Below are 26,945 nucleotides of genomic sequence, written 5' to 3' on the forward strand. Positions count from 1 at the left end.
AACTTGAACCCATTCACACCTTTTGCGTAACCGACGAAGACACACTTCTTCGACCTTAGATAAAGTTTGAATCGATATTCACTAGATATATGCACATAAGTCTGACACCCAAAAATCCTTAAATTATCAAGATCAATGGGATTAACTATCAATACCTCCCCTTCAACCTTCCCCTCCAATGAAGTCTATGGTGAACTATTGATAAGATAACACGCCATGTTAATTACCACTGCCCATAAATCTTTTGATAGTCCATCATTTAACAAAACACATTTTGCCCTTTAAGTTAAATACCTATTTATTCTCTCTACCATACCATTTTGTTGTGGTGTTGATGACTTCTCGACAAGTGTACTGATACTGTCGAAGTAATAAAAAGATCGAATCCACAAGGACTACCTTCAAGCAAGACAAAATGCGTGCAATTTATAGAAAACTAGTAGGGGCGAGTTTCAGTACAAAAAGTAAATAAACGAGTAAACAATGCCACAAAAGCGGCCAGGTTGTTTTGTAGAATCCCTTATTCCTCTATTATTGATGTTTGATGCTCTGTATGAATGATTTAATCATTATAATCCCACAACGAATTAACAAAACCGTTATACTCGATCCCTCACAAAAAAACTTACTAACCACTACTCGGAGCTTTATATCCCTATTCCGCCAGCATAAGCAGTGGTAGGCGATGTATAGAACATTAATTCTCCATGCCACTACTCGGGGTCTCCTATCCCTATTCAACCAGCATAAGTACAACAATTGCCCTAGGTCCAACACATAAACTAATGGTCAGTATTCCCTATGTGCCCAAAATCAGATTAAAAGAGTATCTCACATAAAAAGTATTACGAACAAGAAGAAATTAAATAAAATTATAGATCAATAGGTTCATACAATGGTCAAATCAACAATCCAACAATGTAAAAATAGGTTCATCATAACATAACCTAACCTATAAGAGTTTAGCTACTCATAGTGAAATTAAAAATACCACAATTAATAGATGAAAATAACATAAAAAGTCCCTTGAAGTGATGGCCTCCAATGGCTTTAAATGCTCTCAAAATCTCCATTTTTGCTTTCAAATTTGTGCTTCAATCTCCCAAAATCGTAACCTTTGTGAAAGTACATAAAATACCTTTTTAAAAGCGTAAGAATAGACCAGAATGCATCAAAAAAGCCCAAAAAAAATATCTATACATGCATGATGCCTTGCATCGCGCGCGATATAACTTCAAAGACCCTATCGCGTGCGCGATGTTGGGAAATAGTGGGCGTGATTATTCTAGTGGTTGCACGCTTTTGCTCCTTTTTTCACTCAAATTTTCACTAAGTCCACAATTTTCACACTTACCTATTTTTTCCTCATTCTTTGGTCATTCTTATTAATTTTACCTCAACTTTCACTTGATTTTCTATGATTCTTCGACAAAATATATGCAATGACAGACTGTCATCACAATCCCAAACTTGAATGTTGTTTGTCCTCAAGCAATTCGCCTGCAACTGCATATTTCAACTAACAACAAGTCGCATAATAATAAACGAACATCACTAAATTAAATATTTCTTTTACCTGACCATTGTTTTAGCTCCCAATTCCTACTCGACGAATTCGAAAAATGTCCTCAATATTGACGAGTACTCAACCTGTCTCTCAGCTCACTATAACTCACTCAATGGATAGGGTGATCTCTCAATCAACATGCAAAATCAATTATACTTAGCGTGATCATGTTCTAATAGAGTTCATCATAGAAAGCACAATACACACATTAGAGGTTTTTTTCGGTTGTAACTTGGCTTAGGTTTGGGTAGGAAATTTTAAGGAAAGTAGGTTTAAACCTTTTGAGTTAGGTGTCTAGTTCTCCTTCTATCATCATACCTTGTTGTTCCTTTTTTACAGTACTAGAGAGTTTTGGTCCTTCTTATAATATCATTATTTTTTTTCTCATTTTTTTTGAAGAAGTGTCTTTTTCCATTTTTTTTTCAAAACAATTTTCGAAATTTTGGACCATTTTCTCTAGTACCCCAACCCCAAACTTAAAATTTTGCTCACTTCCAAGAGCAACCCAAAATTTGATCTTTTGCATATGACCAATGAACTAAAGTTTCTACCTAACTACAAAGAGAGGGGTGGAAACATTTAACCTTTCAAGTCAAATGGCTAATAGATGTGGCTGTGTCACCGAAAAAGGCCTTAGGATAAAAATGGTTAGCAATGGATTACATATTGAAGCTACTTGAAAAATACCTGAGCGTATCGCACGCTCGAGAGAAACAGATTCGCCATCAAACTTTATTTATTCCTGAAGGAAAGGGAAAACATCAATAAAAACCAGGGGAAGAGAAAAGGGTAAGGAAGTCGGTTATGCAAGGGGAGAGTATTAGCACCCCTCACATCCGTTGTACTCGACGGGAACCATCTTGATTGTTTTTTGCTCGAATGGGTGTTATTAACTAAAGATTACTTGTAAATGGAGAAAAAAAAATTTATAATTAAAGTGCTCGCTGATGATTGGGGCCCCCATGCCTACGTATCATCATAGTGCAATAAGGAATTCAGAGCTCTGTAGTTCATATAACTAATGATGGGAGATGAAATGGGTGTTTGCATAAGCACGAGGACTGACAAGGCAAATAAGAAAGAAATGGGTTTTTAAGTGATGAAAGTATGGTTTGAACCAAATGATTGTATTGTTTGAACTCATAAGGTAGGTAAATCTGAACCAAAGAGAATGTGGCATGAACCAATACATGGTATGGCCAAAGAGAAAAATGTGGCATGAACCAATATATGGTATGGTCGAAAATAAAAAGAGGGTTTGCCTAAGCACAATGACTCACAAGGAAAATAAAAGGAAATGTTTTTTCTAAACACTAGGGCTAACAAGACAAACAAAAAGGACCTTGGTTCAGAAGTAGGTATTTAACCATATGGTAATTAACCCAAAGATATATATGGAATCCAAAGAAAATGTATTTGGTCCAAAGAGATAAGTATATCAATGATGAGAATTGTTAAAGGTATTTGAAATGTTTAATAGTGAAAGTTTTAGATGTTTCCCTAAGGCATAAGAATATATTTAATTGATTATGATTATGAAATTTGTTTGGCGATTTTAATCTTTGTTAACGCAGTTCAGCCAATGATGCATATCTTTGTGACTATAGAGTATCTATAGTTTCCTTTATTTATGTCTTATAACTTTGAATTGGATTACAATGTCATATATATATATATATATATATATATATATATATATATATATATATATATATATATATATATATATATATATAATACTAAGGTTCAGCTTATTTAAAATTCTAATCTCTAGTTTCCCTCAACAAACCGTTATCTCTACCCCATAAGTATTTAAATGGTATGAGTTATATTCTCAACAATCCACACTACTATGAAAAACACATATAATGACGATTGTACGTCTGTTGTTAGGTAGCGTGTGATTGTATGTATGCTGGTTTCCACAACGGACGTGTGACAATGGTTATAAGCTAGGTAGCACTCTCTCTCTCTCTCTCTCTCTATATATATATATATATATATATGTATATATATATATATATATATATATATATATATATATATATATATATATATATATATATATATATATATATATATATATATATATATATATATATATATATATATAATACTAAGGTTCAACTTATTTAAAATTCTAATCTCTAGTTTCCCTCAACAAACCGTTATCTCTACCCCATAAGTATTTAAGTGGTATGAGTTATATTCTCAACAATCCACACTACTATGAAAAACACATATAATGACGATTGTACGTTTGTTGTTAGGTAGCGTGTGATTGTATGTATGCTGGTTTCCACAACGGACGTGTGACAATGGTTATAAGCTAGGTAGCACTCTACCTATTACAACGGTTATATGTTTCAACCATTGTGGTATGTGTGAGAGTTTATTATAAAATATGGAATTGTTTGTTTTCCATGCCCCTAATTAACCATATACAACCATTCAAATAGATTTTTGAGATAATAATCATAAAAATTAAATTATTCTTGAAAAATAAATCAAACGATACACTGTTTTTCGAATTGTATGCTTCTTGAAATTCATGATTTCCTTATTAACCCATAGAATTTGATTCAATCCTAAATTCTTCAAAGTAATGATGATGAATTGATGTCTTCTAAGTCTTTCACACAAAATTTGATTTCCATTTTTTTTTCTAGTTTATTTTGCAAACATCAAATTTTGTGTGAAAGACGCAGAGTGACATCCATTTATCATCATTATTTTGAAAATTTTATGGCATTGAATCAAATTCTATAGGCTAAAGAGGAAATCATGATTACAAGATGCATGAAATTCGATAAACATTGGATCATCTAAGTTGATTTTCAAGAATAATTAAAATTTTCTAATTATTGCCTAAAAAATCTATTTAAATGAAAACAAGTTCAATGAGGGGTTACTGAAACAAGCAACATGAAAAAAACCGAGGAGAAAGCTGCAAACTTGTGTTAAATTTGAATGGATGTCATTCGAGATCTATCACACAAGTTTTCATCTTTCACTTCAGCTTCATCCTCTCTTGCACTTTTTCTTCATAACAACACAAATCAATTGAAATCCTACAAACACCATAAAAAATAGCATGTTAACATAAACTATCAGTACATTGTAATCCAACAAAAAATTATCAACATACATAACAATAACATCAACATAACGACAACATGCACGAAAATCATATAACTAACATTTATCAATAACAACAACAACAACATACAACAACAAAAAAACTCATAAACTCTCGATCAAGAAGTAAATCTTGTGAAAATCATGTGAAACATAACAACAACAACATACACGAAAACGAGAGAGTAAGGAAGAAGAAGAACACCTTTATGTATGAAGAACATCATTGATGATATACTATAGAATATGAAAGCTAATGACGAAGAAGAAGAGAGGAAACATGTGTTAGGGTTTTGCTGTGAGAGATATGACGAGTGTCAAGAAGCCAGAGTTAATTCACTTATATATGGGTAAAAAATTTCACTAAGGTCGTATTCAAAAATCATGATGAAATGTAATGTCATTCACAATGGTTGACTTTACCAACCGTTGTGATAGACATTTTAATCTCTCTCTCTCTCTCTCTCTCTCTCTATATATATATATATATATATATATATATATATATATATATATAGTATAGATAGAGAGAGAGAGAGAGAGAGAGAGAGAGAGAGAGAGAGAGAGAGAGAGAGAGAGAGAGAGAGAGAGAGAGAGAGAGAGAGAGAGAGAGAGAGAAGGACAATACTCATTGTAACGAAAAAGTAGAAAATTGTTGGAACTGTGATTCGAACTCTGTCACTCCATAAATGTATAATCATGGTCAATTGTTTTGATCGTAATGCAAAGTATTTTCGTAAATATAAAAAAAACGCGTCAAAAACTGAGGTATTACCACGCTTAACTGTCAGACCGTTGTAATTTAGTATTACCAAAGGTATATTTTATAGTAGTATCGTAGCTATCTCAACCCTTAATAATCTCAACAATGAGTTATACTCTCAACAACCCATAATTATCTCAACAACCCATAATTATGTTAACAATATGAGTCATACTCAATACTACTAATCAATTTATAGACTCTTAACTAAATAGTCACAACAAACTTATATTGCACAAACACAAATTGGCCCATTGTGTTAACAATAACCACACACTTTAGATGATTCACTCAATAAGTATTTGTCAAGAGAAGGCAACCACTTTAGAGGGATTCCAACTCTTACACCCACTCGCTAACACCTAAACTACTCTAACTGACCTAGGCCCCTCATTCTTAGGCATTTTGTCGAACATCTCAAAGGCCAACTTCACAGGAAACCACCTTACACATTAAAATTTCACGTCCATTCACCCTCTTAAAAGGCTTCACCTTACTCACCCAAAAGAACGAGGCTAGAAAGAAGGTCCTCCTAAAAAAACAATGTCTTCACTTGAAATCCCACACTTTGTACCCAAACCATTAATTCAAAAGCACTACCTCTAAAGAACCCCATAAAGAGGCGGCTCTCCACCACAGAGAGACTCTCTACAAAACCCGTAACATGACCTTCTAAAAATTGGACGACACGACATCCGCACCATATCATACCACCAAAAATTGCCTCTAGAGTGACGAACAACCCTGAACAGACCTCAAACGCAAACTCTTAAAGAGAACAAGTTTAACAAACCTCAAATCCTAAATTTTGATACCCGCAATTCCTTTGATTTACAAACAACCTGTTGAAATATTAAACTTGATTTGGGCCTAATTTTATTTGATTTTTGGGCTTAGTTTATTTTAGGTAATGTTTCTGGAAAACTCTTGCAGTATTTGAAGTGTCTAGATATTTCTTAGGGTTGTAATATTTTTCTAGAATACTCTTTGAATGTCTAGAGTTGGGAATTCTCTAGAATTAGTGTGTTTAGAGTTCTCCTTAGAGTACTATAAATAGAGATGTAATCCTACACTTTTGTATCAAGCAAAAATACAAATTTCTCTCTTCCATAAATAATTCTTCTACCTATCAAGTTTCTATTCAAGCTCTAATATTCCCACACACTTTTCCTAAACACAAAAAGGGTTTATTTGCAACAAAGTGGCATCAGAGCTTCAAGGTCCTCAAAAAATGGTGAATGGAGGTTTCCCTTTCCAAATACCGATGCTCACAAAGAACAACTATGACAATTGGAGTATCAAGATGAAAGCGCTACTAGGAGGTCAAGATGTGTGGGATATCATTGAGAAAGGATTCAAGGAGTAAGATGAAGCCTCGCTAAGCCAAGGTGTAAATGAGACATTGAAGGAGTCAAGAAAGAGAGATAAGAAAGCTCTTTTCCTCATTTATCAATCGGTGGATGAAGATATATTTGAGAAGATCTCCAACGCAACGACGACCAAAGAAGCATGGAACAAACTTCAAACTTGCAACAAAGGAGTGGAACAGGTGAAAAAGATTTGTCTTCAAACTCTTAAAGGTGATTTTGAACGTTTATTTATGGAAAAGTCCGAGTCAATTTCTGTTTATTTTTCTTGAGTATTGGCCATAGTCAATCAACTTAAAAGAAATAGCGAAGATGTTGATGAGGTGAAAGTCATGGAGAAAATACTTCGCACTTTAAATCTAAGTTTTGACTTCATTATTACCGACATTGAAGAAAACAAGGATTTAAATAGCATGACTATTGATCAACTCATGGGTTCCTTACAAGCATACTAAGAAAAACAAAAGAGAAAAATTAAACAAAAGGAGGCTATGGAGAAACTACTACAACTCAACATAAAGGAGATAAATTATGCGAATTACAAGAGCCAAAGAGGACGAGGTCGTGGCCGTGGACGAGGACATGGAGGAGAAGGAATAGGCGGTTACAACAATTACTCTAACAATGGAGAAAGAAGTTGGAATCCACAAGCAACAAGAGGTCGTGGAAGAGGAAAATCATGGTCGAGGTGTGACAAATCAAAAATCAAGTGCTTCAACTACAACAAGCTCGGTCACTATGCATCTGAGTGTAGATTTTCGAAGAAGGTTGTGGAGAAAGCTAACTTTGTAGAAGAAAAAGGCGGAGAAGAAGAAACTTTGTTGCTCGCGTGCCAAAACCAAGTTGAAGAGAAAAGAAACAAATGGTACCTCGACACCGGCGTAAGAAATCACATGTGCGGTGATCAAAGCATGCTCGTAGAGATCAATGAAGCGACAACTAGAAATGTCTCATTTGGAGATGACTTAAAGATACCAATCAAAGGCAAAGGTAAAATTCTTATACGCTTGAACAATGAGAGTCATCAATTCATATCCAATGTCTACCATGTTCCTAACATGAAGAATAATATTTTGAGCTTGGGACAATTATTAGAGAAAGGTTATGACATCCACTTGAAAGAACATAGTCTTTTCTTAAGAGATTGTAGACATAACTTGATTGCTAAGGTGCACATGTCAAAGAATAGAATGTTTCTCTTGAACATTCAAAACAATGTTGCAAAGTGTCTCAAGACTTGCTATAACAACTCTTTGTGGCTATGACATCTATGATTCAGACATCTCAACTTCGACAGTCTAAAATGTTTGTCAAAAAAGGAGATGGTGAGAGGCTTGCCTAGTATAAACCACCCAGACCAACTATGTGAAGGATGTCTAGTTGGGAAGCAATTACAGAAAATATTTCCAAGGGAATCAACATCAAGAGCAACAAAACCGCTAGAGTTAATACATACCGATGTTTGTGGACCAATTAATCCAAACTCTTTTGGTAAGAGTAAATACTTTCTCCTCTTTATTGGTGATTATTCTAGAAAATATGGATTTATTTCTTGAAGAAGAAGTCAGGAGTGTTTGAAAACTTTAAGAAGTTCAAATCCCTTGTGGATAAAGAAAGTGGTCTTTCCATTAAGGCCATGAGATCTGACCGAGGAGGAGAGTTCATTTCAAATGAGTTCCAAAAATATTGTGAAGACCATGGAATTCTCCGTCCACTAACAGTGCCAAGATCACCACAACAAAATGGAGTAGCAGAGAGAAAGAACCATACCATATTTAACATGGTGCGAAGCATGCTTAAGAGCAAGAAGATGCCGAAAGAGTTTTGGGTCGAAGCAATGGCATGTGCGATTTACCTGACAAACCGTTCCCCAACAAGAAGCGTGCATGAGAAGACACCACAAGAAGCATGGAGTGGAAGGAACCCTAGGATCTCTCACCTCAAAGTGTTTGGAAGCATTTCCTATACCCACGTTCCAGATGAAAGGAGAATAAAGCTCGATGATAAAAGTGAGAAATATGTATTTGTGGGTTACGACTCAAGCTCCAAAGGGTACAAGCTCTATAATCCAAATAGTGGAAAGATTGTAATAAGCTGTGACGTGGAGTTCGAAGAAGAAGATTGTTGGCATTGGAGTGTTTAATAAGACAGGTATAATTTTCTTCCTTACTTTGAAGAAGAAGACGAAATGGAACAACCAATGATAAAGGAACATATTATACCACCGGCCTCATCGACACCAAGGTTTGATGAAATAGTTTCAAGTGAAAGGACACCACGACTAAAGAGTATTGAAGAGCTTTATGAGGTAACCAAAAATAGAAACGACATTAACCTCTTTTGCCTTTTGGGTGATTGCGAGCCTCTAAGCTATCAAGAAGTAGTTGAAAACGTAAAATGGAGAGACACCATGGAAGAAGAAATCAAGTCAATCACGAAGAATGATACATGGGAACTTACTACACTTCCACGAGGACACAAAGCAATCAGAGTAAGGTGGGTGTACGAGGAAAAAAAGAATGCAAAAGGAGGCGTGGAGAGATACAAAGCAAGATTAGTGGCGAAAGGCTATAGTCAAAGACAAGGAATTGACTATGATGAGGTATTTTCCCCCGTTGCTCGTCTTGAAACTATTAGACTGATCATTTCTTTGGCATCCCAAAATGAATGTAAGATCTATCAAATGGATGTGAAGTTGGTCTTCTTGAATGGTTTTATCGAAGAAGAAGTTTATATCGAGCAACCACAGGGCTATGAAGTAAAAGGGCAGGAAGAAAAAGTCTTGAAGTTAAAGAAGGCGTTGTACGGACTCAAGCAAGCACCGAGGGCTTAGAATGTTCGAATCGACAAGTACTTTCAAGACAAGAACTTCATCAAGTGTCCATATAAGCATGCACTCAATATTAAAGCGCAAAGTGGAGATATTTTGATTGTGTGCTTATATGTTGATGACTTGATCTTCACAGGGAACAATTTAAGCATGTTCAAAGAGTTCAAGAAAGACATATCAAATGAATTTGAGATGACAGATATGAGGCTCATGGCATATTATCTCGGCATCGAAGTAAAGCAAGAAGACAAAGGAATTTTTATCACCCAAGAAGGCTATGCCAAAGAAGTCCTTAAGAAGTTCAAGATGGATGATAAAAATCCAGATGGCACCCCGATGGAATGTGGCAGCAAGTTGAGTAAGCATGAAAATGGAGAGATTGTGGATCCAAATCTTTACAAAAGTTTGGTTGGAAGTCTGCGTTACTTGACAAGTACAAGACCATATATTCTCTATGATGTAGGAGTTGTAAGTCGTTACACGAAAGCTCCAACAACAACTCACTTCAAGGCGACAAAACAAATTCTTCGATACATTAAAGATACAATAAACTTTGGCTTGCACTATTACTCTTCTAACAATTAGAGATTATTGGCTATAGTGATAGCGATTGGAGTGAGACTTGGATGATAGAAAGAGCACTACTGGTTTTGTGTTCTTTATGGGAGATACTGCTTTCACTTGGATATCAAAGAAACAACCTATCGTCACACTGTCAACTTGTGAAGCTTAGTATGTCGTCGCCACATCATGTGTTTGTCATGCAATTTGGCTAAGGAATTTGTTGAAAGAGTTAAAAACATCACAAGAAGATCCTGCAGAAATATGTGTTGACAATAAATCAGCACTTGCTTTGGCAAAGAATCATGTATTTTATGAAAGAAGTAAGCACATCGACACCCGTTACCACTTCATAAGAGAATACATCGAGAAGAAGAAGGTGAAGTTAAAGTATGTGATGTCTAGAGATCAAGTTGTCGACATTTTCACTAAGCCACTCAAGTTGGAAACTTTCGTGAAGCTAAGGAGTATGCTTGGAGTCACAAATCAAGTTTAAGGGGGAATGTTGAAATATTAAATTTGATTTGGGTCTAACCTTATTTGATTTTTGGGTTTAGTTATTTTGGACTTAGTTTATTTTAGGTAATGTTTCTATAAAACTCTGGTAGTATTTGGAGTGTATAGATATTTTATAGGGTTGTAATATTTTCTAGAATACTTTTTGAATGTCTAGAGTTGAGAACTCTCTAGAATTAGTGTGTCTATAATTCTCCTTAGAGTACTATAAATAGAGATGTAATCCTACATTTTTGTATCAAACAAAAAGACAAAGTTCTCTCTTCCATAAATAATTCTCCTACCTATCAAATTTATATTCAAATCTCTAATATTCCCACACATTTTTCCTAAACACAAAAAAAAGTTTATTTCCAACATAACATCTCAGCCAAACAATCTTTGACTTCTCTCTAGGTCCAACCAAAAAAACGCTTCCACATATCATCAATCTTCCTCTAAACCGAGACAAACCCCTTCATAAATTTCATAAATGAGAGATAAAAATAGGTATGACACTCAAAAAGGGAATTATGAAGAAGCACCCTCTGATCAAGATTAACAAACCTATTCCTTCACGAACCAAACTTAAGACCAACTTTTGACTAGCTTGAACCCTATCTTTAAGAAAAAAACTATCAAAATAAGAGGATCACCTTAAATGCCGTGCATTTCTTGCAAAATCCTAGTAACACCCTTTCGATCAACTCTTTCCTTCTGAGAAGGCTAGGCAAGCACAGTGTAGCTATTTTAACATTCTCATATTTTATACATGATATATAATATCTACCTTTAATATTAACTAATAAATGGCAACACTTTATACACTAAAGTAACTTGCAGATTATAAACGTGTTGTATTTATTGCACCTCTCCGATCCATGAGTTGAAAGTAAGAGAAAAAGAGAGAATCTTCCGTGAAGACAGCATGCTCTGATCTTTTTCGTAATTGGTTATGAAAACTAAATTACAAAGAGGTCTTTTAACCTTACAATGAGAAAATATTCTCAGCTTGGATATATGAAAAAAAGATTTAGTGAATGCACATGACTTGTAAAAAAAATTAATGCTGATCAATCATACAACAATATATAAAAACATGAATGCTTAACGACCAGAGCCCTAACTAATAATGTTTAATTTCTTCTTTGTGATAACATAAAATAAGATATAAATGTCTAGATTCAAGAGACATTTTGACGCATGCATCTCAATTTTGCACTCATCCACACATATTTTTACAAAAATTATATAATATATATATGTCTCTTCTCAACAGATATAACATATATATATCCATGGAAACATTTATATATAGTATTATACTACTAGTACTAGTACATATAAAATGGTAATTAATTTCTTCATTTTTCAAATATGCATATTCCAATATCACTGCAATCTGAGGTAGCATTCAAAAACTTGTTCCCTTCATCCCTACCACCTTGCTGCATTAACAGCAATGCCATATCTGAGCTTGGAATATTATTTGTTCCTCCACCAAAACTTGAGAGCACTCCTTGATCAATTTCAACTTCATGACTCAGTTGAGACGCCACAAACTTGTCAAGATCTCTCCAATCAGCAGTAACATTATTTGTAGTAATATTATTGTTGTTGGATGATAATAATAACAACCTGTTTTGATCATCGATATCATCGTTATTATTCTCGGATACTAGAGACACTGAGCTTGGCCTTTTTATTATTGGCAATGAAGGACTTTCAAGCTGAGGAAGCTGTATAAATTGTTCTGCATGCATGCATGCTTCTATCTCTTGCTTACACATATTGTAAGTTTGAGATAAATAGCTTTGAGGTTGCCTTGAGATAAGCTCAATTGGATCCACCATGGAATTGTTTACCCTACTTGCACCTTCTTCATAGAAATAGCTTGTGTCCCATCTTTCCATTGTGTTTTTTGTACTTTGGCTATTTGTTGCTCTTTTCTTAAATGCTCTACAAACAACCCATCCTTCCTCCTGCACAAAACATATAGCTTAAAGGGATGAAAAAGAGTAAAAAAGCAACTTACTAGTGATTATATTTTAATGCATTTTTTTATAAGAATTATATTAGTGATTATATTTTAATGTATGTTTTGTTTTCCCTTTAGCTTTTGCATAATTTTCCATCAAGCTATTTCTATAAAGAAGCGGCATGGTTTTAAATAACGTCACGGTCGTGTAAAGGCTTTCGCGATTTCGGTCATTGCCATCGTCGCGGTGCGAATGAACCATAATTTATTCTTTATTATAAAAATGGTGAATAATATAGCATCTTTCGTTACTGTTTTGTTACGACCATTTTCGCTGTGACGGACTGATTTTTAAAACCTTGGATAGTAGTACATAGGCGTAGTCAACTGATTAATTACAAAGAAGTTTACCTTTGACTATGAAAATGGAAACAAAAGTGTGTAAGCAAAAAGGGAAGGGAATGAAAGAAGTATAATTATTCCCTATTGAAAGTAGTGACTTTTGACTTGTAATTGTTTGGTGAAAGTAATATATGTTGCAAGAAAGCGTGTATGTGCCTTATTGAACATTTAGATTATAGTGGTCTAGGAAAAAAGTGAAAGTGAGTAGTAGAGAAAGAAAGTGTGCACGATCTGCATTAAGAATAAGTAGCAGTGACATCACATTGAAGCACTAACGAGACAGTAATAACTAGATAAAGTTCAACACTGGCATGGCTATAAAGAAAAAAAAAGTTCATATATGATAATGTTAGGATTAGAAGTAATAACATATGGTTAGGTTTAAGCAGTTAATTACCTGTGGAGGACCATTTTCATCAGACTCAAGCCTATATTCATGCATGATCCAATCAGATTTCTGTCCATTAGGTGCTCTTCCTTTGTAGAAAACAAGAGTTTTCCTCATTCCAATAAGTTTCATCTTGTCATAAACTGATTTATCTCTTCCTGTAGCTTTCCAAAATCCAGCCATGGTAGCTCTGTTAGTTCTTGTACCTGTTGGATACTTTTTATCTTTGTGGCTGAAAAAATACCACTCGTTCTGCTCTTCATACCCTATCCTGCATCTATCTGCATCACAAAATATTTTTTCAATTATAAACAAAGCAAAACAAAGATCTTGGTTTCTTGCATACTAAAACCTAGTCCTATGTATTAGATCTTCAAAACCCTAATATTTTCTTTGGAAAATAGCACATATATATAGTTTATATAAAAGTATTTGTATATGTAGATATATGTTTGTATATGTATACCTTGAAGATCCCATGGTTCGATACGATAAAGATCGATCTCTCTGATAACATCAAGATCAATTTTCTGAGAAGCAATTTTCTTTCTGAGATAATAACCAACAAGTTCTTCATCAGTTGGGTGGAAACGAAAGCCTGGTGGGACACATGACTCCATGGACTCCATCATACCAAATTATAGCTGTTGCTGCATAAAATTCACCACCACAATTAGTACTCACCACCACACTCACTTGACTTTCTTCATCATGTTTGAATTATAACCAAACAGGATGTGATGTATGTGAGTGCAAATATCAATAACTATATATATATGAGAGAGAGAGAGAGAAAGAAAAGGTGACAAGTGTTATTAGAGATAATCATAAGTTCATTTGGTGGTGAGAAAGAAATTAAGTATAAGCGCGTGTTATAAAACAAAACCTGTTAATTTCAGAAACAATGATATTGTTATAGAGAGAGAAACAAATGATGAGGGTTTGGTTTTGATAAGGTAAAAAAAGATGAGGTTTGGTATAGGGTAGCCCTTGAGTTTGATGAAGCAAGGGTGTATATAAGAAACGGACATGTAGAGGGTTGTGCTAATGATGTTGTCTTGTGTTAGTGAATGGTGGTGGAAATTATGATTCATTAACAAACGGGGTTCCCCATTCCACATTACCATTCATTATTATGTATCTATATATCTATATCTATATATTACTATTTAATTAGAGATAATGTAAAGTGATTAATTAACCTGTTAATGAGATGGATAAAAGAAACAAAAACAACTTTTTAAGGTAACAGAATGCATGCTTATAAAATGGTGAGAGTTAAGAATTGTGATTAGTGACGTAATCATAAAATGTGGCACGCGTTTTGCGGAAAGTGAAAAAGTGAAGGGACAAAAAGAGAGGTGTAGAAGATAAAAAGAAAAGAGTATCGTATAGTGGTTGTTGAGATGAAGACATTAGGTATAGGGAGAGAGAGTGAGAGAGTGTTTGGTTTTTCTGATTGAGGAAACAATAGGACTCTGACTATGTTGTCTTTTTGTCTAGAATTTTCATGTCACATCTCACTGACTCATTCTCTTAACGGACTTTAAGATAAATGTTTCTGTTGTTTACTACTTTTCTGGTTTAATAAATCCAATATGTGGACTGTGCAGGTGCAGGTGCAGACGCAGATGCAGATGCAGCATTCATTGGAAAAGATAAAAAGATGCATGCATGAAGAACATGAACATGTTAATGGACTTTATTGCTAGTGTTATAAGCTCACCTGAAGAGTAGTTTTACTAGTTTAAAGAAGACAAGTGTAGTGAAGTGAAAAGAAGAGAAGAAAATGATGAGGGAGGATTGAGTTGAAGAAGAAGAGAGAGATGAAGAGGAAGAGAGAGAGAGGGATGAAGAATTGTGTTAGGAGTGAGTGAGGGGATTAATTATAAAGAATAAAAGAATGAAAAGAGTAAGGGAGGGAGGAAGGACCGCAGATCAAATTGCGCATGGGTTCATGGTTGTCCCCCATGTAGTGACGTCATTGCCTAACATTCTCACCTTTTACCTTTTCTTTTTGTTTCTTTTACTTTTCATTTGCAGAATATGTCTAGCTCTCATCAAGGATTCAATAAACAAAATGGCACATACTTCCATCTAGTTCATTCATGACTATATAACTGCACGGGAATTAACTTCTATACATAGGACGGTCTTAAATACCTAGTGCGTTTCATTCTCTTGTGACTTTGGATCATTAAACATGTTGTGCTTTGGATCATTAAACATGTTACGCTTCGGATTTATTGGTCTCGAACAAATAGTATCATAACTCTACTTTTCTTTTATGGTGGAAGGAATTAGGATCATATATTGAATTCTATTATAGGATGTAGGAGACTCACACTTAAGAAATTGATTAGTGGATTCAAGTGTGATTGGTTAAGTCTCACATCATCTATGAATGAGTAAAATTTAACATTTGTAAGAAATAGATAAATGAGTTCAAGCGTCGTTGGTTAAAAAAAACTTGTCGTTCATGTTGTTTGTTGTTGTTGTTTTGTACTTCTCATATTGTTGTTTACAAGTGTACTAATGATACTCCTTGTACGCTAATTCTTAAAAAGTATAATATGTGACCATCCCTAGTGATTAAGGGAGGATGTCAGAGATTTTAAGGTATGTTATGGGGTTGAGAGCTAGCTCATGTAGGGGGTGAGAAGCTCTGTGTATGTGGTTTTCTGGGTGAGAATCAGATTGTCCTCTCAACTTTATCGTTAAGGTATTTATAACCGAATCAGATTTGGATCCTAGGTCCCTTAGAAATAGCATCAGCTTTTAAGAAGATGGGGGAATGAGTAGTTAATCTCTTTATATTAAAGGGAGCGTGGCTAACTTCCCCATGACTCATTCTACATCAAATGGATCGTAGACACGTCACTTACCCATTCTCCTACGCCAGACGAATTGTTCTAGAGATGGGTGACACATTCAATAAATGGGCGACACATCCAATAAATAGGCGGTTGATCTCGTAAATGGGCGACACATCCAATAAATAGGCGGTCGATCTCGTAAATGGGCGACTATAAGGGCTCTAAGGTGAAATGATGCTTCGATCGCCTCCCTAATCGCGTGACTAGTATGTCTATAGGATTCGTGACTGCAAGTGCACAGTCGTATCGCATAATTTTAAAGATTATCGAACCCAAAAGACTAATAATCGAACTTACCGTTATCTAATGTTACTATGTAAATCTAAGGTTGAGGATCTCTCTAGGATTTAAGGGACGAAAAGAAATAACTACTAACGAAAACAGAATCTTAATATAAATATTCAATAGCGGGATACCGGTATGTAACGCATCAAACCTCGGGGATTCGATAAATAGTTGGTGTAATTTTAAATATCAAAATATTCTTCAGTAGAAATTATTTATTTAAAAGACTTTATCTCACACTCTCATTTTTATTGACTCTGACCATACTCTTAAACCAGAATGCTTCGCTCTCGCTGTCTCATTTGAATTAAAAGTAATTTTTGGAAATAAATAAAGTCTAATTAATCCCAAAGCGCTATCGCTGTATTTAGGATTAATGCCTAGTTTCAACTATCCGGTTAAAATCTCAAACTCTCGTATTTATTGTTCGTAACCTTTGTTTGCTTTGTACTCTCGTACGAAAAACAGTTTTGAATTTAGAACAAGAAACTATAACTGGAAAATAATATTTTATAAAAGTCAACACCAATTATTTACGAATCCCTTCGTTTCGACGGTCTTTACATACTGATATCGATTGCTTTAGCCGGACATGGATTCGAGAACAAACATGATATTTTGATAATTAAACATGAGATAAGGCATAAACAATTAAAATAGCAATTAAAATAAAACCTGGAATATAAACCGAAAACTTGGAATGAATGTTGATTCTTGAATTCAAACAATGTCGACACGCTTTGGCAATCAGGTACACCGTTACGATCAATTTCAGTTGCTTAAAACAAAAATCTTAATAGTCCCCAATGTAGAGAATCTATCACTTTACAGGTAAATATCTGCTTAAGAAATGATAACAAAAAAATCTGACTAAAAAAATGAACCCTCGTCTCTAAAGACCGAAGTCTATATATACTCCCCACTCCTCCTTAAAAGTAGCCTTGAATATCTACTAGTGGGGAGTGGTTTGTTGAACGAGCAAAAACTGAACGTTGAGAAAATTATGGAGAGGAACAAGGAGGAATGGGTTGGTGGCGGCTGCCACAATCCTAGTTTGATCCACGTGGTGGGCGCCACATTCTTCTAACATGGTGGGCGCCACCCTTCTTCAATCCATGTGGCGGGCGCCACTCTCCCATGTGGTGGACGCCACATTCTTCTAATATGGTGGGCACCACCGTTCTTTATTTTGCTCCATTTTCTTTCCTTTTTTATTTCCTTTTTGCTATTTTCCCCTTTGCTTACCTAGAAATCTCTTATTTGATAAATACCTGAAATAAACAAAAAGTACGACGTAATACTATGGAAAATCAAGTAAAAAACAATGCATGTTAAGTCAAATATACGATATATTTTTGCGTTATCAAACTCCCCCATACTTAAACCTTTACTTGTCCTCAAGCAAATGCTGCGTACATGAATAAAAGAGTCTTGTAAAATTTTGCAGCATACAGTATCAAGACCCGTGAAACACACATTTGCATTCAGATACTCATTCTAGCTTACAAACTCTACTTTGGTCAGAAATTGCATCAATAGGTACTAACTTCCACACTAAGGGTATCGTTGGAACACATAGTCGCAATCGTGCAATCATAAGTTTCCCTCCTATACAAACCAATAAGAATCATGTCATCATGCATAAGCTACCTTACTAATCCTTATTTTTATCCTTTTTCATTCTAGTGCAATCACATTAAGCTCGTTATCCTTTCACATTCATAGCAAGATAATTTGTTAGTGACTATGATCTCATCATTATTTATTTATTTCTTTTCTCGCACTTTGGCTCAATTAACAGCTAAAGATGAGGGTCACCTAACTTAGAAGGAACAACATTTTTCATAAATTTTGTCAATCTTTTTCTCTTTTAAGCCTGAGATCATACACTTATTTGCATCGACTTCTTGCGTAATGTGTGCTTAGGATGGTGCTGACTGCTAAATAAACTACTTAAGGAATATTAAAGGATAGAATTTAAGGCTACGACATGACAAGTACTCAAATCGATCTTATACTTGGGAGATTTAAGGTGTTAAAACGATACCGATCTTGTAAAGTTTTTCCAAATCTCTACAATTCAACCTAAGTTTTATTTATAGTTTAAAATTTTCAAAAGATGTATTGTGTTTCTAAGTCAAGATTTTCGCAAAAATTTGGTATGACTTAAGCAAATGGGAGAATCAGTAAATAACAGAAACCACGCATAAAGACTCGACAGTGCAATGATATTTGACTCAACTAACACTTAATAATTTAACAAAGGAAATAACAAAAGGAAATAACAATAATTTAAATCTACCTAGAAAGCGATAAATAAAAGCGGTAAAGCTTTCCTCCCCCATACTTAAACCGAGCATTGTCCCTAATGCAACAACATAAGATAGGAAAGAAAGGTAGAACCTGGGTAGCCTACTACTGGCGCCTTCTGCCACGTGTTCGTCCACGTCCACCGTTTCCAGGCTGGTGAGGTGGCGTACCCACATAAGAGGCATAGTCTTGTAGATCTTCCACACGCACTGTCAATGCTGCCATTTCATCGATCAAACCAGACATGTTCTGTTCAGTCCTGAAAGCGTAATCATGCTGCATCTGGCGAAGGATTTGCATGATTTCTGTTTGTTGAGCTTCCATGTTTTGGATTTGTTGGTCACGTTGAGCGTATAATTCGCTATGCCGCAGCAGTTCAACATAGATGTCATCAAGAGAGGCAGGTGCCACATTTCTTCTTCTAGGGCTTTGGTTGGATGATGCACCTGCAACATTTTCAGAAGAAATGTGTATGGTGTGTGGGTGTGGGTCAGTAGCGGGAGCATCTAGCTCCTAAACAAAATCCTCATCGATGTCCCCGCCAGCAGCTACATTCTCAGGAATGTGCGCGGGGACTTGGTTAGGCACCAGATCATGAATATAACAATCATTGTCTGGGTTGCGCACATCTGTGCGAATTGGGTTGGGGAGGATGAAATCATGAAAAACACTATTGGCAACCATTAGGTGAAATTTACCGTCTTGTTTGCGTTTTACCAATTTCATGCTCCTTGACATGTCAATGTCAATGCCACGAGGCGGAAGCGGTGTTAGGCAGGAGAGTTTATCTTCGAGTCCTAGGACTCAGGCTATTTAGGTTATTAAACCTCCAAAAACAATTGGTCCTCTTCTCGCGTTGACTATGGCCTGCATGTGAGAGAACATGAAGGGGACGGTATTTACCTTTTGTGTCACAAAAGTGGCGAACAGATAGAAGAATTCTTTCTCGTTCACCTTGTTAGAGTTAGATCGGCCAAAAATGGTGCAAGCCAATATTTGGCAGAAATAACAGATAGCCGGATTTTGAATTAAAGTGGCTCTGTTTCCCTCAAAACTGTGTGTTACCGTACCTATTATTGCCCTCCAGAATGGTTGAAAGGCATGTTGCCAACCCTCAGTGTCTGGGACCTTGCTTACTACGTCATTCCCATGGGGAAATTGTAGTAGGTTCGCTAGTTGGGCAAAAGTAAAAGCGTACTCTACATTAAACAAGCGAAACTGGACAGTCCCACTGGAATAGTTTGTGTTGGGGGCGAGACTAAAAATAAGCGAACTAAGGAATTCTAGTGTTAATTAGGCATATACCGGGTCTTTAAAAGATAGGAAATAATTTAAACTTAATGTATTTAGCATATGATTAACACTATCAAGAATTTCTAAGGCTATTAAACAAGGTTCATCAGCGTACCTTGTTGACTCTATTTCTCTTGCGCTTAGAGTCATGTAGATATCTTCCTGCAATTCACCTGGTTCGCCGACTCTGAACAATATTTCGTATTCGCGCCTTTGTGTCATGACCAAAATTCACACTACTCGTGTATGTAGTAAGAGTGTAGTAAGAAGGAGGAGAATTACGTTTATGAAAGATGTGTTTTGTGAGGTTAATTTGTTGGTTTATATAAAGGTAAGGGTAGTTGGAAAATAATTAATGGAATAAATTTCAATAAATTATGTTAAATGCATTGGTCAAAGTATTAAAAGTGGTTGAAGAAGGTTTAATACTTTGTCTGGCATGCACGGGACAATGAATTTATGGAATTGATGGCACATCAGCAACGTAAGGATTGATAGAGTGTGGCAGGCGCCACTTTGGGTGTGTAGCGAGCGGCAATATGTGAGTGTGGCGGGCGCCATAACCTGTGTTTGTGGCAGGCGTCATAGCATCTGTGTGTGGCAGGCACCACATGCAGTGCTGTAGGTGTTCCCTATGTGTTCCCCATGCTTTATATTTGACCACGATTCTTCATTTGAATTTATTTGACCAGCATTTAATAGTTATTATATAATTAGGTGAAAGAAAAAACAAGATACATAAAAGTGAGAATTAAGGATTAAATAGGATATGGTAGAATGAAATTAAGACATAAAATCGAAAAAGAAAAGAATGAGGTAGGTAGAAAAGAATAACATAATTCATTTGCTAGATAAAAATGAAATAATTAAAAATTCCTAATGTGTAAAAACAACAAGAAAATCCAAACATGTAAATAAAACCTAAAATCAATGTCAGTAAAACGGTAGAATTCATATATATTAGCCATTACGGTGACTGCCGACAAGAGGAGCGAACAAGTAGGAGTGCTGGTAAATGTGATCTAAGTTCTCTATCACTACGTCCATAAAGTCGTGGAGGTCCACACGCAAAGTGCTCAATTCGCCTCTCAGGTTGGCGATGTCGGTTTGGACAGTGTCGATGACAACAACATGATCGGTAGGAGGCGCAACAGGTACAGCAGGGGTGCACGAGTCTGCGTCACAGAGAAGGTATCATAATGGTCATAGATTTGGGGTGTCTCTAGAGGAGAGGGTGGTTCATCTGGTGGTTCGTCCAAATCAAAGAGTCAGTTTTTCCTATCATGTACACTCGTCCTATGGTCTGGCAAGGTAAATAGGTGTACAACTTGGTTGTTAATTAGAAATTCAAACACATCTGGGCCCAGGTTTCTAATGATACCAGTGTTGAAACAGAATCCAATGTTCATTGGTCGTATTCCCCCTAAAGGGTTAAGTCTGATAAGTGGTTGTCTCAGTCCAGTTGCATTTGCGATCATGGTCACTAAGCCTCCTATTAAGATTGGTTAATGGTTAGCTTGTGCCATACGGTCTAAGTTGGCTATCATAAATGTAGCGGCATTAACAGGATGGGCCTGTGATGTACAATACATTATAAAGAGTTCGTCTTTGGAAACGGAGGTTATGTTTTGTTCTTTTCCAAATAGGGTGTGAGCTAGGATCTAATGAAAGTAAAGGATGGCAGGGTTGTGGATGTTCTCAAAATGCATGAGATCTGGCTTGGGATGGTTGCTTCCTGTAATGCTACCCCAAAAGTAATCTAGTTCAAGGTCTGTAAGCAGGTCTTCCTGGGTTATGGTAAAGGTATCAAGACCATTTAGGCATCCTAGGAGTTCAGCCCTTTCTCTGTGATTGTAGCGATATTCAATATCAAACATCCTAAAGGTGATGAGGCCTTTATTAAATCTGATACCATGGCTTGGCAAGTATGTAAACTAGGGAGCTTAGAAATTCTAAGGTTAGCCTACGGTAAGAACTAAATTTTCTTTTGATAGCAAAAGTATCCCAGCCAATTTGGTTAATTAGGAACATGATATTATCTCTTATACCTAACTTAGTCATGGTACGTCCATCGGGGTATATGGTTAGTGTCATCTCTCTCTGAGCTAAAGCCTCAAAGCGTCTCCTTTGACCTCTGCCTCTGAAGACTATATCCATGTAGTCTACTTGTTGCATCGTGAAAGTCAGTAGCTAGATAAATTTAAGTAGAAAATAACACTAAGTTAGTAATGGTTAATAATAAAGAAAAATACCGAGTGACTTTATGAAAAATAAGAAAGAAAAAAATATGAGAAATAAGAAATAATAATAAACAGAAATTTAGATGATAAAATTAATAATTAAAAATAGAGTGTGGGTTGTCTCCCACCAAGCACTTTGTTTACTGTCGTAAGCTCGACAGAAATTGGTTAAAGGTCAATTCGATGAATGAGTGGGCAGCTCTGCAAGCTTTAGATTCGCGAAAAAGTCGTTGTTATCAATGTTATGGTAATGTTTCAAACACTTCCCGTTTACGGTAAATGGTTCGCTAGCTTTTCCCTTTATCTCTATCGCTCCATTTGGAAAGACGTTGGTAATTTTGAAGGGACCGGACCACCTAGAACGAAGTTTTCCTGGAAAGAGTCTAAGTCGGGAGTTAAACAGAAGTACTTTGTCACCTTCCTTAAACTCTTTCCTCGATATACGATTGTCATGCCATTTTTTGTTCTTTCTTTATAGATCTGGGCATTCTCGTACACGTCTAATCTAAGTTCTTCTAGTTCATGGATATCTAATATTCTTTTCTCTCCTGCGGAAGTATAATTGAGATTAAGGGTCCTAACGGCCCAATATGCCTTATGTTCTAATTCTACCGGCAGATGACACAATTTTCCATAAACTAGCTTAAATGGTGCGGTTCCTATTGGGGTTTTATAAGCTGTCCTATATGCCCACAGGGTTTCGTGTAATTTTGAGGACCAATCTTTCCTATAGGGGCAACTGTTTTTTCTAAGATTTGCTTGATTTCTCTATTCGAGACCTCTACTTGACCACTCGTTTGTGGGTGATAGGGTGTTGCTATGCGGTGTCGGACTCCATATTTCAGTAATAGCTTTTCAAAAATCTTTGAAATGAAATGGGAGCCACCATCACTGATGACAAGTCTCGACACGCCGAATCTAGGGAAGATTATATGCTTAAAGAGTCTAATTACCACTCGTGTGTCATTTGTTTGAGAGGTTATAGCCTCGATCCATTTTTATACGTAATCGACCGCAACGAGTATGTACTTGTTACCAAAAGAAGATGGGAAAGGTTCCATGAAATCAATTCCCCACACGTCGAAGACTTCTACTTCCAAAATGCCTTTAAGTGGAATTTCTTCGCGTCTAGAGATGTTGCCAGTGCGTTGGCACCAATCGCAATTTATGATCACGATATGGACATCTTTCCACATAGTGGGCCAAAAGATGCCGGCTTGCAAGATCTTGGCATAAGTCTTTGAGGTGCTTGCATGCCCTCCATAGGGAGCAGAATGACAGTGGGAGATTATATTTTCTACTTCACCTTCGGGGACACATTGACGGAAGATACCGTTGGCGCCTCTTTTGAAAAGAAGAGGCTCATCCCAATAGTATTGTTTAATATCATGGAAGAATTTATTCTTTTGTTGGTAAGTTAAGTCTGGTGGAAGCACCCCAACTGCTAAGTAGTTGACGAAGTCAGTATACCATGGCAATATGGTTTTAGTGTAAATTGCTTCCACTACCTCGTTTGTTTTGGTATCCTTATGGATTAATATATATTTAGCTGTATTACTTTCCAATTGGGCTATGAGTTGTTCGTAAGGGAAATCATCATTGATAGGCACTCGTTCAGGTTCAATACCTTCCATTCTTGACAAATGATCAGCCACGGCGTTTTTAGTGCCCCTCTTATCTTTGATTTCTAGATCGAACTCTTGTAGGAGTAAAATCCACCTTAGGAGTCTTGGTTTGGCGTCCTTTTTACTTAATAGGTACCTAATTGCGGCATGATCAATATAGATAATTATTTTTGCTCCTACTAGGTAAGAACGAAGTTTATCCAAAGCGAACACGACAGATAAAAGTTCCTTTTCTGTGGTTGTGTAGTTCATTTGCGCAGGATCTAAGGTTCTACTTGCATAATATATTGCGTGAAGTTTCTTATCCCTTCTTTGTCCTAAGACTGCGCCTACGGCATAGTCACTAGCATCACACATGATTTCAAACGGTAATCTCCAATCGGGCGGTTGCATGATAGGTGCGGTGATAAGAGTTGTTTTCAATTGTTCAAACGTTGTTAGGCATTTGTCGTCAAAGATGAATTCGGCGTCTTTCATCAATAAGCCAGTTAGTGGTTTGGTGATTTTTGAGAAATCTTTTATGAATCGTCGGTAGAGACCGGCGTGTCCTAAGAAACTTCGTATTTCTCTTACGGTTTTCGGGGGTTGAAGGTTTTCTATAACTTCTATTTTAGCCTTGTCAACTTCAATCCCCTTATCAAAGACTATGTGTCCGAGTACGACTCCTTGTTGGACCATGAAGTGGCATTTTTCCCAGTTTAACACGAGGTTCACTTTTACGCATCTTTCAAGTACCATTTCCAGATTTGATAAACATCCTTCGAAGCTCTTCCCACAAACAGAGAAATCGTCCATAAAGACTTTCATGATATCGTCTATAAAATCAGCGAAAATTGACATCATGCATCTTTGGAATGTTGCGGGAGCGTTACATAGTCGGAATGACATTCGTCGATAGGCGAACGTACCATAGGGATATGTGAAGGTTGTTTTCTCTTAGTCGTCAGGATGAATAGGAATTTGGAAGAATCCTGAATAACCGTCTAAATAGCAGAAGTGAGAATGCTTAGCCAATCGCTCAAGCATTTGATCAATAAACAGTAAAGGAAAATGATCCTTTAGAGTGGCTTTGTTTAATTTTCTATAATCAATGCACATTCTACTTTCAGTTACCACTCTTTGTGCTATAGATTCGCCTTTTTCATTATTAACGACTGTGACACCTCCCTTCTTTGGTACGACATGTACTGGGCTGACCCATTGACTATCGGATATTGGGTAGATAATCCATGCTTCTAACAGCTTTTGCACTTCTTTCTTTACTACATCACTCGGAATGGGATTTATCCTTCTTTGATGTTCTCTAGAGGTCTTATTGTCTTCCTCTAGCATAATGTGATGCATGCATATGGAAGGGCTTATTCCTTTTAGATCTGAGATATTGTAGCATAAAGGATTTGGATATTTCCTTAAAATGTGTAGGAGTTTTTCAGTTTCTATCTTCCCTAAGTCTGCATTAACTATTACAGGTCACTCAAGTTCAATGTCTAGGAATTCGTACCTTAAATTTTTGGATAGCGTTTTAAGTTCTAAGGCTGGTTTCTTTGGGAAAGGCATATGATTGGGCGTTAGTGTTAGACATTCGCTTAGGCTGTCATCTTGGTATTCCTTACTCCAATTTTCATCTTCGAAAGTAGGAGGCCTTGGAATTTTCAGTATTTCGGAGTATGAAGTTTGTTCATTCTCCATTTCTCTTACACATTCGTCGATAACATCTAGCAGACAACACGTATCGTCTATAGTTGGTGCCTTTAAGAATTGCGTCAAAATAAATTCGGATTTTTCCTCACCAACTTCAAAGGTTAGCTTGCCTTTCTTAACATCTATAATAGCTCCGACAGTGGCTAAGAATGGTCTTCCTAATATGATAGGGATATTGGAATCCTCTTTCATGTCCATGATTATGAAATCAGTAGGAATATAGAATTGACTTATGCGCACCGGAATGTTCTCTAACATACCTACGAGGAATTTAACAGAACGATCCACGAGTTGTACGGACATCCTAGTTGGTCTTAATTCTCCCATTTAAAGCCTTTCGCATATGGACAAGGGCATTGAGATAATATTGGCTCCTAAGTCGCATAGTGCTTTGTCTATGACAAATTTTTCGATTACACAGGGTATGGAGAAACTCCCTGGGTCTTTCAGCTTAGGAGGCATATTGTTTTGTATTATGGCGCTACACTCAGCAGTAAGTGTAACAGTTTCGTTATCCTCGATCTTCTTCTTGTTAGATAAGATCTCCTTAAGAAACTTAGTGTATGAGGGCATTTGAGTGATGGTGTAATACCCCAAAATTTACCCTTCATTTTTCCTGGAAGCATACGCTTTACACCTCATGCATGCATTCATTTTTAGGTCATTTAGCATTTGCATTTCATCATGGCGATCGGAATCGGATCCAAGAAGCTTGAACATCATCCAGGACACTTTGTGGGCTCTATTTAGATGATCAGTCAACACAAGGGAAAGACTTGAGTTACTTCCAACAAGGGTCTATTCGTCAGTTAAAACGTTAATCTTGAAGGAGCAAAGGTTTGTTCATGAGCTGTCATGCTCGCTAGGCGAAGCCCACGTGTTTTGAAAAGAAAAAAAATGGAAAACGAAATAAAAAATAAATAAATAAATAAATAAATAAATAAATAAATAAATGAATAAATAAATAAATAAATAAATAAATAAATAAAAGAAAAAATCTTGGACTTAGACCTCTCTCATTTGAGCCCACAGGTCCACAAAAATCAGGTTATAAATTCAGAGTTTCAGTGAAACAAAAGACCATTCTATTCCTATTACCCTGTCTGGGAAAAAGATAGTGAGAGAA

The 26,945-nt window shown here is 36.1% G+C and overlaps 3 protein-coding genes across 5 annotated transcripts; 2 read left to right on the plus strand and 1 right to left on the minus strand.

Moving 5' to 3' along the window:
- Positions 1-7,326: 7,326 nt before the first annotated feature.
- LOC127123626 (uncharacterized) lies at positions 7,327-8,100 on the plus strand. The gene has a single exon (XM_051053828.1). The coding sequence runs from the start codon at positions 7,327-7,329 to the stop codon at positions 8,098-8,100; it is 774 nt and encodes a 257-aa protein (XP_050909785.1).
- Positions 8,101-9,815: 1,715 nt separating this feature from the next.
- Positions 9,816-10,250, plus strand: LOC127123627 (uncharacterized mitochondrial protein AtMg00810-like). Its single transcript, XM_051053829.1, has one exon. It carries the CDS (start codon positions 9,816-9,818, stop codon positions 10,248-10,250), a length of 435 nt encoding a protein of 144 aa, XP_050909786.1.
- Positions 10,251-11,942: 1,692 nt separating this feature from the next.
- On the minus strand, positions 11,943-15,363 carry LOC127120162 (NAC domain-containing protein 37). Of its 3 annotated transcripts, none has more exons than XM_051050566.1 (4): positions 15,216-15,336; positions 13,956-14,133; positions 13,499-13,770; positions 11,943-12,703 (listed from the first exon to the last, which is right to left on the minus strand). In XM_051050566.1, the coding sequence occupies exons 2-4, from the start codon at positions 14,119-14,121 to the stop codon at positions 12,086-12,088; spliced, it is 1,056 nt and encodes a 351-aa protein (XP_050906523.1). In that variant the 5' UTR covers positions 14,122-14,133; positions 15,216-15,336; the 3' UTR covers positions 11,943-12,085. The 3 variants fall into 3 exon arrangements, with proteins under 3 accessions (XP_050906523.1, XP_050906522.1, XP_050906521.1); XM_051050565.1 differs by lacking the exon at positions 15,216-15,336 and adding an exon at positions 14,376-15,134 and having other exon boundaries at positions 13,956-14,139; XM_051050564.1 differs by having other exon boundaries at positions 11,944-12,703; positions 13,956-14,139; positions 15,216-15,363.
- Positions 15,364-26,945: the final 11,582 nt, after the last annotated feature.

This window comes from Lathyrus oleraceus, chromosome 2, assembly GCF_024323335.1.
Source record: "Lathyrus oleraceus cultivar Zhongwan6 chromosome 2, CAAS_Psat_ZW6_1.0, whole genome shotgun sequence".
Taxonomy (NCBI): domain Eukaryota; kingdom Viridiplantae; phylum Streptophyta; class Magnoliopsida; order Fabales; family Fabaceae; genus Lathyrus; species Lathyrus oleraceus.

Excerpts from the sequence above, each read along its gene's own strand:
- LOC127120162 (XM_051050566.1), bottom strand. The coding sequence starts at position 14,121 with ATGATGGAGTCCATGGAGTCATGTGTCCCACCAGGCTTTCGTTTCCAC. Across the intron at positions 13,771-13,955 it reads CGAACCATGGGATCTTCAAG|ATAGATGCAGGATAGGGTAT; the intron begins GTATACATATAC and ends TTTGTGATGCAG. Across the intron at positions 12,704-13,498 it reads ATGAAAATGGTCCTCCACAG|GAGGAAGGATGGGTTGTTTG; the intron begins GTAATTAACTGC and ends TGTTTTGTGCAG.
- LOC127123627 (XM_051053829.1), top strand. The coding sequence starts at position 9,816 with ATGTTCAAAGAGTTCAAGAAAGACATATCAAATGAATTTGAGATGACA.
- LOC127123626 (XM_051053828.1), top strand. The coding sequence starts at position 7,327 with ATGGAGAAACTACTACAACTCAACATAAAGGAGATAAATTATGCGAAT.